Here is a 14652-nt window from a genome sequence, read left to right as displayed (position 1 = left end):
ACTATTTTTTAAACCAAACTATACTATTTTTGAACTAAACTGTATTATTTTTTAACGAAACAATACTATTTTTAAATCGAATCGTACTAATTTTGAACCAAATTGTATTATTTTTGAACTAAATTACACTAATTTTAAACCAAACTATACTACTTTTAAACTAAATTATACTATTTTTAAACCAAAGTTTGAAAGTGTTTAGGAAACTAATTTTACAACTTTATTAATTTTTTTTCTTTTAAACATGTCTTAATACTCATCTTATTAGTTGCAAACACATTATAAAATGTATGTTTAAGTAAAATACAAGTGATGAATTTAAATATAGAAGAAAATATATATATATATATATATATATATATATATATATAAAGTGTAAGAAGGGTTGAATTATTATTCACAGGGACTTGAATTTAAATAAAGATATATTTTTTTAAAATAGAAATGGAAAAACATAATAACATCCTATCAGTGCTTAACAAATAGTCTTTAATTTTGTAGAGGAAGTCCATATTTAACAAATACATCAATAACTTTAATGGTTTCTTTGCAAAAAAAACAAGCATCTAAATTAGTTATTTTTCTCGTTAAAGTTTACATTGTCCATATTGTTTGAACCTTGTTTATTAGCTTTCAAACATAAAAATCTAAACTTTTTTACTGTGACAGTGGGTGTTGATTGAAACAAAAAAAATGGAGACTGTTCTAATATAGAATAGGAAAGGGACACCCAGTTCAGGTCGTACACGGGTTAACTGATATAAGTTTGGTTTGTTGAAACTGAACTGAAAAACAGTTCAGTTCAGTTTTAATTACAAATAGTTCAGTTTTTTTCAGTATAAAACAATGCAGTTAATCATGGATCAGTACAATTCAGTATATTATGCCCACCCCTAATACTAACACGGGTTATGATATGGAGATGATGTAATTTATATTTATTATGATATGTGTTTGATTTATTTAAATGAGATCACCCTATCTGTGTGTTTTGGCGATGATCATGTAACTCGTTACATGGGAGAAGATGTTGATGCAGGTGAGCATGCAGATGCATAGAGACGGAGTGGGGATCACTATGGGACAATTTTCTTAGTTTTCATTATGGATTTTTCTTTTGTAACTTTTATTTTGGAGGAATTGGTTTTGTAATAATTGAATATTGCGGTTTTAATTACTACTTATGTGACATTTGAAGATTTAATTTTCCCGCGTTTTTGGGAAATTGCGATAATAAATGTGATGTTTTATAAATCTTATTTCTTCTTTTTTTTAATAAGTAATTTTCGGCTAGGACATTACAACTTGGGTGTGCAACCACACTGATACTAAGGGACCACAATTTGAAATTTGTGTTCATACTGATCTGTTGTTTTAGTCGCTCTTAGAATTTGAGCCGAAATTGTGGCTTCAATTTTGAGACCCTATAACTTGAGTTGGACGTACACACTGAATGAAACTAGCGAATAACACTTTTATTCTTTGGTTCACAGTGTACGTTTCATAGGGGTATATTTTTACTTGTCTCACCTGGAATTATTAAATCGCACTTTGATTTTCTTAGTTTATTGTGCAAATTCCATATGGGTATATTTTTAGTTGTCCTGTCATAAAAATTATTGTCAAAGTGCACTTTGACTTTCTTTGTTCACATGAGATAATTTTGAGTTGTCTTCTGTTGTTGATACTGCTGATGAATTTTTCAGTTATCTTTTGATGTGTATTTGGGTCAAGGTGGAATGATTCTAGAGTATAATCTTACTTCATATTTATTCATTTTGTAAGTTTGAGTTTGGCGTGCATTTTAAATGTATTTTACAGTTTTGGTCTATCTTTGATAATTTTGGATGATTAAACGAAGTTGTCTCTTATAATATGGTAATATGATATTTTTATCCACTGAAGGATAAAATGTTAGTTTTGAATCATGTATTGAATTTACTGATTTCAATGTTTCTTTGTTTGGTTCAATTGAGTTTAGCTTTTACTTCAACTTTTGTTATTTTGTATTGGTCAGAAAGTTCAATGAAATTTGATTAGGTGGGGTGTATATAATTATAAAGATTGTTATGAATAAAATAAATTTGTTATTGAAAATAATGTTATAAGTTATATTTTGAGAAAAATAGTCTATAAAAGAGTAAATAATTGTTTATAATGAGTAGTTACTAATAAAAGTAGTTGCTAAGTCTTATAAAACTTAAAAATAGTTTGTTTATTATGAATAATTATTTAAATCTAAAAATAGTAATTAAGAAGATAAAATTAAAAAAAATAAAAAAAAAATACTAAAAATGTATTATTTTGATATATAGTTATAGATTATGCATTACTATTTGTTTATTATTTTTTTTAATTTTAAAAATGAATATAAATAAATTTTCATATTTTATATTATATATCTTTATATTTATTTTTTAGATAATTTTTTTATTAAAAGTATTTATTTTAGTTTAAAAATGATTAATTTAAAATAAAAATTAAATAATTGAAAGAATTAAATTTAACAAAATTATTACTTAAGAGGTAAATATAGAAAATTAATTTTTTAATTAAAAAGACAGTCATTTATTAAAGAGTAAAATTAGAAATAAAAATATGAATAAAAAATAGAATAGCCTCGGTATATTGGTATAGACTAGAAATAAAGGTCACCGGATAGAAATTAGATCTATTTTGAGTTAAACACCTGCATCTTATTGTTTTTTTCCTAAAAAATAATTGGCTGCTAGTACGCACAAACAGTCACAGAAAATGTATTACGTATTACAAAACTGAAGCATAGCCAAATGTATTGATTTATAATATAATACTCTAACTATCATGAGAAGAGTTATTACATTGCTCCATAATTAAGACAAATAGTACAGTTTATTTAAATATATGAAAGGTTTTGTTATCTAAATTTTAACTTAACAAGTTAAAGTAAGCGATTTAATCAATTATCAAGTTCAAATGGAATCAAAATAAATAAATTTTAAAATTAAAGCAAAATAAAATTATAAATTTGTTATGATTACAAATTATTGAAATGATTAATATGTAACGAAAAATATATATGAAAAAAAAGTTATGAAACGTAAAACTAAGATTGAATTAAAATAATTACATTTAAACAATAAAATTTGTATAATTACTTGACTGTAATCAAAAGTTTTCCAATTTATCTTAGAAATAAATTAAAGATGAAAAATAACAACATTATTAAATCTACAATACCAAATAAAATATTATCAAAGTATACATTAATGATAGTTTTTATTTACTTGATTTAAAGTTTAATTGAAAGCAAATTAATTTCCACATTTACCACCAGGTCCTCCAAACAAGAGAACGTAACCAACAGAGCTTTTTGGATATTTGACATCGTAACAATTGGGGTTGTCAGTGAAGGAATAAGTTTCATATGGTTGAACTTCGTGACTTTTTCTAAGTGAATTTCTAATGAACACTTGTCTAAAGTAACAAACACGAGTATTATAGTTATAATAAGGAAAATGAGGAAGATGTCCAGATCCCATTTGAGGACTATTAGTATCAAGATGAGTTTTTGTTCTTCCACCCCATCCTACTTGATCAGCTGAGGTCATGTTTGAGAATAATTTTATTGGAAAGTATCCAATAAACTTATTTTCTACACTTAACCACCAATTTTTAGTCACTGGATCCTGAAAATATACACACATTTTATGAAATATATACATCATGCGTAGTGTTAATCATGTCTATCATATAATATTAATTTGTTTCATCATTATATTCACTTAAAAACTGTATTCCATTAATTAAAATATACATTAATTCCATAGGAGTTAAATCTAGCTCTATTTTTTGTATTGTAGTGAAAATGACATAAAATCATTATGACCTGAGAAATAGAAAAGAGAGACGCCACAGTTGGTCCTCCATATACAGATATGTTGGTTATTCGTGCACCAAGATATTGATCATTGCTAGTTTGAACAAAACCTGCACATCGAATATTATAGCATCCTGTCTTCTTGTAGTTATCTGACTATAAATTTTGAACACCACACATCAAACTTTGAATAATGATATTAAATATGATAAATTAATTAATTGAAATTTATTTAGGAACTCATAATAATGGCTTAATTATATCCTTATACATTATATTTAAAATAAAAAACAAAAAAATCCTTCATTCATACGAAAAACTTATTAGGGACCACATCTTATCTTTCATTTCTATAAACAAATTAATCATAAACAAAATGTAATAATATGTCCTTACCGTCCACGAGGAATAAAGATGAGTTCCATAATCACCATATAGTTCTGGAATCACCTGATAGTAGTCCATTGGATTAATTATAATATTTTTTTTATCACACACACAGAAAGGTTAAATGTGAAAATTACAACTTACATGCCATCCTAATGAGATTTTGTTAGTTGATTCTATCCGTCCATTTTGAACCCATAAATGAGACATGGAGATTTGAAACTTTGTATCAACTCGTGGATTATAAATACTATTTACTCCATTGACTTCATAATAAGGACCAAAATGTGGTTTAGGAGAAACTTCTGCAAGCTGAAAAATTCAATAATCATATTTAAAAATTAGATGAAATACAATTTATAAAAAGGAAGTACGAACATTTTAAACTACTTTTACAAAAGATCTTACATGAACACCAGGAAGGTCTTGAACTAATATATGATTGTTTAACATCAACTTTTCTCGAATAAGGTCATCTTTTGTTGTTCTGAGAATAGGAACAGTCCTTTTCGGACAATCATCCTTACTCAATCCAAACATGGACCTAGTTCTTAAATTTTTTTGACTAGACTCTTCAATCACATTATGAAAGTTGGGTTTCCTCTAAATTAAAAAAAAAAACAAATATCAAAGCATGGAAAACATTGTAAAAGAAGGATTAAATATTAATCCTAAATATTGAAAAGAAGATGAAAGTCAAATTTCAATGTAATTAAAATGTTTTGGTTATATACCTGCAACTTGTGGTCCTTTAGTAAAGGATGGTCAAATAATGGTTGTTTGTAAATGTCAATGCAATCAATAATGTCTCCAAACTTCGTCTATCAAATTTAAAATAAAACACATAGAAATAAAATATTAAACCATGTAGTGTGATATCAACTCAAGGAAACATATATGATGCAACATAACAAATTTGAGACATGCATGAATACTCTTCATTGGAGGCTTATTAATGAGCTCAAGTTGTCTATCCAAATCCAAATCTTCCTTTAGTATAGTTTGAATTCCATCAACGTTAAGACTAACATGACTGCTCAACAAACACAATACAAAAAACAACATATGAATCATTTTTTTCCAACTGCTTAGCACATCCTCACACACGTACAGACTCCCAAATATATAATGGTGAATCTCATAAAATAATTTAATGCTCATTTGATTTCTTCTCATTTGTGGTTTTACATTACTAGATAATCTTTCGACAGATTTTAATAATCAAAAGTTATTAGTCATTATAGTGGCCAATTTAGATACCAATTTACAAAATAAAAAATTATTGATTACTAAAGTAGTCTATATTATAAATAAAAAATTATAATTGGTCTCTGAATTGATTTAGACAATCATTACCAGACAAAACACTAACTACCGACAAGATGGATTAGTTTCTAAATTAGTCTCTGATCAATTAGTGACAAATTATAACTTTTTATTCATAATAGTAACTAGTTGAGTGATAATAATTTTTCTTAGTATCTAATTTGTCATATATTGTCACTATAGTAACTAACTAGACTAAAATTGATTACTAATAACACATTAATTTGTATCGTTTTAATTCCTTTTATAACAGTGTTAATTTCTTTTATAACATTTAAAGAAAATATTTATTGTATAATAATTATTATAAGTTACCTATTATATAATAATTTTATAATATCTAAAGAAAATATTTATTGTATAATAATTATTACACGTTACCTATTATATAATAATTAATGCATAACATTTAAATCAAACATATAATAATTTTAATTTTGAAATGTCAACTAACAGCTATTAGAATATAAACGTTCTTTCTTTATTAAAATGTTTATAACAAAAAAAAAATATTTAAACTGAAAAAATGTTTGAATTTTCTAACATAGTGTTAATTTCCCTTATAACATTTAAAGAAAATATTTATTGTATAGTAATTATTATACCTTACCTATTATATAATAATTAATGCATAATATTTAAATCAAACATATAATAATATTAATTTTGAAATGTCAACTACAGCTATTAGAATATAAACGTTCTTTCTTTATTAAAATGTTTATAACAAAAAACTATTCAAACAGAAAATATGTTTGAATTTAAATATCCAAGTCAAATAATCAAACGTATAATTATTAATTTCAATAATTATAATTAATAATTGATCAAAATATAATTAATAAATATTAAAATATAAACTTTATTACTTATTTAAAAGTAGATAACAAATAACATAATTAAACTGAAAATATATTTGAATTTATATATCTATTTTCTTGATTTACGCAAATTTCACTCGGTAAATATCTCTATTACCTTTTTAGAATTACAAAATTATCACTCATTAAATCCTTCTAGTTCCTTTGTTTATTTTCGAAAATACCACTTAGTACACATTTTATTATTATTATTATTATTATTATTATTATTTATTATTATTTTTATTTTTATTATCATTACTATTATCGTCGTTATTATTGTTATTATTAACATTATTATAACATTAACATAAACATAAACACTATCACTATCACGTGTTTACGATTTTTTTTTAAATGTACATACTATTATAGTTTATTTATAATTAAATAGTATAAAATAATTTACTTAAATCATTATCTTAAAAAATAAATTGAGCAAACTACCAGTCTTTTTGTTATATATATATATATATATATATATATATATATATATATATATATATATATATAATACAATTGAAAGTATCACAAAAAACAAAATGTTACATGTGTTATCTTCTTAGTAATTCTTCAATTTTAGATTTCAAAATTTCTTTATCTCAAAGTATTTTTTACACGTGTCTTCCGAGTAAAAATTCTCAACCCCTCTTTCTCACTTTCCACCACACTCACTTTTTTTCACCTCTCTTTACTTTCCATCTCTCAAACCCTACCATGTCTTTCGCACCACACTCACTTTTTTTCACCTCTCTTCACTTTCCATCTCTCAAACCCTACCATGTCTTTCGCACTCTCCACCTCTCTGCCTCCTCAAACCCTAGCCACCTCTCTATATCTCATATATTCTTTGAATCGCACTTTCCTCTTCCTTCACGCAGATATTTTATTTCTGGTTTAGAGTGATGTTTTGTTCTCATATTCATGAGCACCGTCAAGAACATCAAAATGTAAAAACTTTTCTAATATTTTTTGTTCTTCTACCATATTTGTTCTTCTCGCAGATCTGAATACTTTGAATACTCTTTTATATTTTTTTTGTCTCTAATGAATGAATGCTTTTTGGCAGATAGATGAAATGTGTCAAAAACACAATAAAGGTTGAAACTTTTGTTCTTCTTGCGTTGTTCTTCTCGCGGATCTTTTGTTCCTCTCCCAGATCTGAATATTTTTTTATGTTTTTTTTTCTTTGATGAACGAATGTTTTCTAGCAGATGGATGAACTATTCCAATAACACAATAAAGGTCAAAGCTTTTTGTTCTTCTTGCGATTTTTTCTTCTCCAGATCTGAATATTTTTTTATGTTATTTTTCTCTGATGAATGAATGCTTTCTGTTAGATAGATGAACAGGTTGAGCAGTTGCGGATCTTGACCAAAAGCGTCGGAGGGGCCAACATAATATAATTTTGAGATCATTAGATTCAATCATTAGTATAATACTTCAAAAAATGATTTCTTTAACTGAACATTTTTTATCATTAGTATAATACTTCAAAATATGTGAAGAGGTAGAATCTATCTTGTTTTAGTCAATAATTTCATTTTCATTCCTCTTAAACGATTAATTTATTCTTTCATTATTTATCAATATACCTTTTTTGTAAATAATACTAAAAAATAATTGATCATAATCTAATAAAAAATTGAGACATGTAATTATTAAAAGAAAAATATATTCATTTCATTAATACATAATACACTATTTTTTTTCTATATTCATAAAAAAATATATACAAAAAGCTCATGAAATAAAAAAAAATGTTTTCATTATCAAGTAAGACAAGAGACGGGAAAGGAAGAGGATAAATGAGAAATATAATGAGTTTATGTATAACTTTTTTTCTTTAAAAACAAAAAGAAGACATATGAGAGTGAGAGATTATTACAATTTGTGAAAAACTAAAAAGACAATGAAAAGGAAAATAAAAATTATGTTAATAAATATTTGGTTTAATTACTCTTTTGACTCATGTTTTGGTTTAAAAATGTTAAGTTGGTTCTCCAATTTTTTTAGTCTCAATTTGATCCCGATTTTTGAAAAAAACTGATATAATTCGATCTTTTACTATAAATTTCGTTAAATTCCTCGAAACAGATCAATGATCTTTTCATTAAAATTGAGACTCTTAATATGGATAATTTGCTTTGTTGGTGTAATTAACCTAATCTTAGTGTCAATTTTTAAATAAAAAAAGGGACACAAAAAAATTAAACCTAACTATTTTTATTTTTTATTATATTTTATTTTGTATTTACATTAAATGTTATGTTTAAATAAAAGAAATGAAAAATAAAAAATTTAATTTTTATTAATTTTTAATATATATTACCTACAATTTAAAAAATTTAATAAATTTTAAATATATTTTTATATTATATATATATATATATATATATATATATATAAATCAAAAAAAATTCAAAATTTTGGGGGGCCAAGGCCCCTCCTGCCCCAAAAAGCTCCGCCCCTGGGGTTGAGGAACACAATAAAGGTTGAAGCTTTTGTTCTTCTCGCGGATCTTTTCTTCTTCTCCGAGATCTTAATAATTTTTTGTGTTTTTTTTTTCTCTAATGAATGCATGTTTTCTAGGAGATGGATGAACTGTTCAAGAACGCAATAAAGGTATAAGTTTTTTATTCTTCCCACAAATCTTTTCTCCTTCTCCTGGATATAAATACTTTTTTATGTTTTTTTTTCTTTGATGTATGATTTCTTTCTGTCAAATTGATGAAATGTTTGAAGAACACGATGAGTTTTTCTTCTTCTCGCGATTTTTTTTTCTTGTCCCAAATCTAAATTTTTTGTGAATCATTTTTGCTTCTCCCAAATCTAAATCTTTTTTTTCTTCTACCAAATCTAAATTTGTTGACAGACAAGGATTATTATTTTTAGATTATTAGTGCTCTGAGATGAAGTTGACGAGGAAATGTTTAGTTTTCGAGTTTTTTTTTCAAAATATAATCTTAAATCCAATAATTTAAAACAGTAATTGTTTAATTTCAAATAAGATTTCGTAATCCAGGATAATATTGCATATGAATGAGATTATATAATTCTAAATCTGATATCAACACATACATTACAAATATTGAGTTTTTTCTATGTCTTCGATTTGTTCTCCCGGTAATCCATAACTTTGTTCTCTCTATTTCTTACCAACTTTAGGCTATGAATTTGAGAGGAAGTTCATTACAGCATGTTATCTAATTTTATAACTGTAATATCATATTCCAAATAATTTAATTTTTTATGTAAGTTATATATATGTTGAATCTAACTCCAAAATACTTCTATTTGACAGATAGTTCTTAAAGAGTATGTACTGTAGTCAAAACGTGAAAAAGTTAAAAATAATTTTTTTTTTATATAATTAATATATTTTAAAAGAAATTATTAACTTTCAAAATAAACATGTTTATTGATTTGGAATATTTTATTATAAATGGATTGTCATTTTAAAGTTGTTATCTACATTATTAATATTCATTTATTTATAAAATTACTTATATTTTTAATTTGAAGTTAAATTTAGAGGATTATTGAGTATAAAAATACTGATAATGAAAATATTTATATATTTTTTTAAGTTAAAATTTATAATTCTTTTTTTTTTGTAAATATAATAAACACACACACACCTACTTTTCCTTTTCTATTTGGTTTGCAACCTTTTGATGAGTTTTGCATTTTTGATATGTAGGTTGTTATATGCAATTTTATTTGGTTGATTGATGAGTAACTTTTGATACTTACTATTGGTGCTGGCAGGCAAGGATTTGTTTTTTTGGAGGTTAGTCCTGCTATCAAAAGATGGAGTTGAAGAGTAAAATGGAACTTTAATGGTTAATTTTTGAGTTTTTTTGTCTTCTCGATTGTCTATTTGAGTGTTTGTTGGTTCTATTTATCTTTGTTTCAAATGAATGTTAACTTCATTGTTTTTTTTTTATATCTGAATGGATTTTTCATTCATATCCATCAACTCATTAGTATCATATCTTCTTGAGCTCCTTTATTACTCCATATTAACTCCTATCTTTGTAAATATATTTTGTCTCTGGAATTTTACATGTTGAAATTGCTCTAGTGGAAATGGTGGCTATTTGTTTTTTAAATTTGATCACACACCCAAAATTACTCCTCTAATTCACTCTTGCACCCAAAATTATTTTAATTTTAAATTTTTGGTTTTTTTCGTACTAATCTAGCAAAAACCTGACAGAAATCAAAATTGCTTATTCAAAATGTTTTTGAATTCAAAATTTGAATTTCAATTATTGCATCCACATCTATGGTACCTTTGCAACTCATTTATATGTACACCTCTAGACTTTGTTCAAATTTATGCTTTTATAACAACAACTTGCCAAACATGGAAATTGGACAAACCAGTGAGGTTGAAGTTGGAGAAAAAAGTTAAAGATTAGAGCAGTTGAACATGTAGTTTAGGTTTGAATCCTTTGCAGAAGGCAAAAGTCAGTCATAGGTTTGTTCTTGGATTTCCTAATGATACTTGATTTTTAACTACTTATACTCATTTTTGTATTTGCAATTATTATCATACAAATGTTAAAAAGTGAAGTTAGTAGGTATAATATGAAAGTTTAGGGAGAATTGGTTTCAATATTCAACAGATTGTTTATTTTTTAATATTTTGTTTTATTTATGTTAATGTTGTTTTTCTTTTCAGGGACATATTTTGATAATTTGAGGAGAAGGAAGACTTTTAGCATGGAGTGGTGTTGGATATGTAAAGTTGACTGTGAAACGGTAGAAGGTATGAATTTGCAATCACACATAAAGGAGCACAAGAACATGACTATGAATATGGTTAAGACAATCAAATTTTTAATCATCATAACTATTGGTGCTCTTTTTCATTTTATGTTTTGACACATATTAGAGTAATGTTCGGAATTTTGATCCATTTAATATACATATTTTCTTTACTGGGAGTTGATTTTTGTTATCAATTTTTTATTTGTTAGGCCTTCTTATGTAAATGTAAATGTATCTATTTTACTCAAGTTTCTGTTCTATAGTGATGACATGATTGACTTCAGAGATATTATGATTCTAATGCGAATGAATTGTAAACTTTTGCACTTTATATCTTTTATTGCGTATGATGCTTGACTTATTTATTTTTAAATTTTTTTGTTGTAATTTTATTGTTTTGAAAATTAATTATAGGCTTTTGGTTGATGTAGAAGAGTTTTTAACCTTATGTGGTGAAGTCTACAAACTCTATAATAGTTTTTGATTCAATTGTATAAAGTCGTCATTCTTTTAATATGTATATAATCCTTTACTCTTTCTTTCCTTCCTCTGTTAAATAAAACTTGGATTTCTGCATATTGAGTTTCAATTTTTTTTTTATGAGTACAAATTTTGATATAAAGTACGAATGTGAAGCCGAATCGAATGAGAGAAGTTCAAGAGGAAGGAAAAGTATGGAAAAAGGTAAAAAAAAAAATTCTATTTTAAATATGAAAATTTAAATAAAAATATAAGGAAAGAAGCTTTAGTCCTTGCCTTTTTATTTTGGGTTATTACTAGATTTTGGTTGTAGAGGGAAAAGTTTTGTTAAAACCTCTTATTTGAACTAAAAAAATTTATGCTCATATATTTGTAATAAATTACTTTTAAAGATCTTTCACAAATTAATCAATTAATTCTATTAATTATTTTAGGGTTAAATATGTTTTTGGTCCCTCAAGTTTCAACGAAATTTGGAATTAGTCCCTCATCAAAACTTTTGACCAATTTAGTCATTCATCTTTTAAAATGCGTGAATTTAGTTCTTTTAACCAAATTTTGTTAAGTTTATCTGACGTTTCAAGCGCATTTCATGATAGTATTTAAATTATTAACACTGTTTGACACATTTTTGCTTCAATGTTAACTTAAATACTATCATGAAATGTGCTTGAAACGTAAGATAAACTTAACAAAATTTTGTTAAAAGGACTAAATTCACGTATTTTGAAAGATGAAAGATTAAATTGATATAAAATTTTGATGAGAGACTAATTCCAAAATTCACTGAAACTTGAGGGACCAAAAACATATTTAACCCATTATTTTAAATTTCTTTAATTACCTTTAGATTTCTTTAATCCATATATTTCTAAATTGGATTCTTCTATTTTTGAATTTAAATAATCTGAAATTATTTGAATCCATATGTTTGCAACCATTACTTATATGAATTGTTAAAAACAGTTTCCATTAATTATTTTGATTTTTTTATTATTTACATTATTTAATCATATTTTGTTCAATTATTATTACCATTATTATATACATGTTTTTTACTAAATAATATTTTTTTTCAAAATCAAAAAATAGCAAATTTCAAAGTACACACATTTTGAAGAAAAATAAAAATAATATTAAATAATTATATCAATATTTTAATTAATATAACAAAGTTAAGTAAATAATTTAAAAAATATATATAAAAAGAATTGAAAGAAATATATTTTAAACAAGAAGACTTACATATATAATTTTTTATTGTTTATATGAATTGTTAAAAACAGTTTCCATGATTTTTTTATTATTTACATTATTTAATCATATTTTGTTCAATTATTATTACCATTATTAAATACATGATTTTTACTAAATAATATTTTTTTCAAAATCAGAAAATAGCAAATTTCAAAGTACACACATTTTGAAGAAAAATAAAAATAATATTATATAATTATATCAATATTTTAATTAATATAACAAAGTTAAGTAAATAATTTTCAACAAAATATAAAAAGAATTGAAAGAAATATATTTTAAAGAAGAAGACTTGCATATATAATTTTTTTATTGTTTAGTGTACTTCATTTAAAATATGAATTGTTATATTTTTAATTTGACCTTTTAGCAAAATATATATATATATATATATATATATATATATATATAACTAAATTATGTTTTTATAATATTATACTTTTAATCCATCGTATAATATAGGGTTAAATATGTTTTTGGTCCCTCAAGTTTCAGTGAATTTTGGAATTAGTCCCTCATCAAAACTTTATACCAATTTAGTCCTTCATCTTTTAAAATGCATGAATTTAGTCCTTTTAACCAAATTTTGTTAAGTTTATTTGACGTTTCAAGCACATTTTATGATAGTATTTAAGTTAACATTGAAGCAAAAATATGTCAAACAATGTAAATAATTTAAATACTATCATGAAATGCGCTTGAAACGTCAGATAAACTTAACAAAATTTGATTAAAATGACTAAATTCACACATTTTAAAAGATGAAGGACTAAATTAGTCAAAAGTTTTGATGAGGGACTAATTCCAAATTTCGCTGAAACTTGAGGGACCAAAAACATATTTAACCCTATAATATATAACTAAATTATGTTTTTATAATATTATACTTTTAATCATCGTATTTAAGTAAACTTTGTAAGAAATAAGTATCGATAACCAATTCAACGATTTAATAAAAACCACTTTTAAATACATACTTTTTATTTGGTAATATTTTATTATAAATGAATTATAATATTGTTTGTTTTAAAATTGATATCTATTTCATTATGTTTATGATTTATTCAATTATATTTTAAGTTTTTTTTTTATATTTATTTTCTATTGAGAAAGAATTATAAAGATAACAATTAAAATTATTCAATTATTATAATTATTTATTTATATACCTAAAATACAATCATTATACAAACAATATTTGAATATATATACTTCATACACATACACTTTATTAATGATACTATACTGCAATTCAATTTTTATCTGAACACAAATCAATTGATTTATTATATTAATGAGCAAATTGTATTTTGATAAATTTAAATTTCTTTAATAATTTGCTCATTTGACCAAATGCACATTTATGAACTTTATCGATAATTATTTTGAATGTGAGCTATACAATGATAATTCAAATAAAATACTTCAAAATACCATTAATTATAATAATCAATATACATGATTATATATATATTATTTATTATGATTAATATATAATGTTTTTTTACACCAAAATTATTTATTTATTTAATATATTCTAAACTTAACACATTACATTACATTAAACCAATTTTTAAAATATTTAATGATAATTCTAATTAAACCTTAAAAATTGATAATAATATAATATTATAAATTTAATCATTAAACTATTTATGTTATTTTAAGGTAAACACCCTAAATAAGAGTTTGAAATATAAATTT

The 14652-nt window shown here is 24.0% G+C and overlaps 1 protein-coding gene and 2 long non-coding RNA genes across 3 annotated transcripts; 2 read left to right on the top strand and 1 right to left on the bottom strand.

The window, feature by feature from the left end:
- Window positions 1-3275: 3275 nt before the first annotated feature.
- LOC114191344 (protein neprosin-like) lies at window positions 3276-5324 on the bottom strand. The gene is made up of 7 exons (XM_028080514.2): window positions 5174-5324; window positions 4981-5067; window positions 4655-4849; window positions 4391-4558; window positions 4256-4309; window positions 3869-4015; window positions 3276-3668 (listed from the first exon to the last, which is right to left on the bottom strand). The coding sequence occupies exons 1-7, from the start codon at window positions 5318-5320 to the stop codon at window positions 3294-3296; spliced, it is 1173 nt and encodes a 390-aa protein (XP_027936315.2). The 5' UTR covers window positions 5321-5324; the 3' UTR covers window positions 3276-3293.
- A 1852-nt stretch (window positions 5325-7176) lies between these two features.
- Window positions 7177-7936, top strand: LOC146884819 (uncharacterized). Its single transcript, XR_014996601.1, has 4 exons — window positions 7177-7382; window positions 7502-7532; window positions 7647-7677; window positions 7777-7936. It is a non-coding gene; the product is annotated as an uncharacterized LOC146884819 (long non-coding RNA).
- An 878-nt stretch (window positions 7937-8814) lies between these two features.
- On the top strand, window positions 8815-11460 carry LOC146884818 (uncharacterized). The gene is made up of 3 exons (XR_014996588.1): window positions 8815-9057; window positions 10136-10225; window positions 11123-11460. It is a non-coding gene; the product is annotated as an uncharacterized LOC146884818 (long non-coding RNA).
- The last annotated feature ends 3192 nt before the right edge of the window (window positions 11461-14652 follow it).

The sequence above is a fragment of the Vigna unguiculata genome, chromosome 7 (genome assembly GCF_037176805.1).
Source record: "Vigna unguiculata cultivar grain cowpea cultivar isolate G323 ecotype 2 chromosome 7, ASM3717680v1, whole genome shotgun sequence".
NCBI lineage: Eukaryota > Viridiplantae > Streptophyta > Magnoliopsida > Fabales > Fabaceae > Vigna > Vigna unguiculata.
This window is presented reverse-complemented; position numbering and strand designations above follow the sequence as displayed.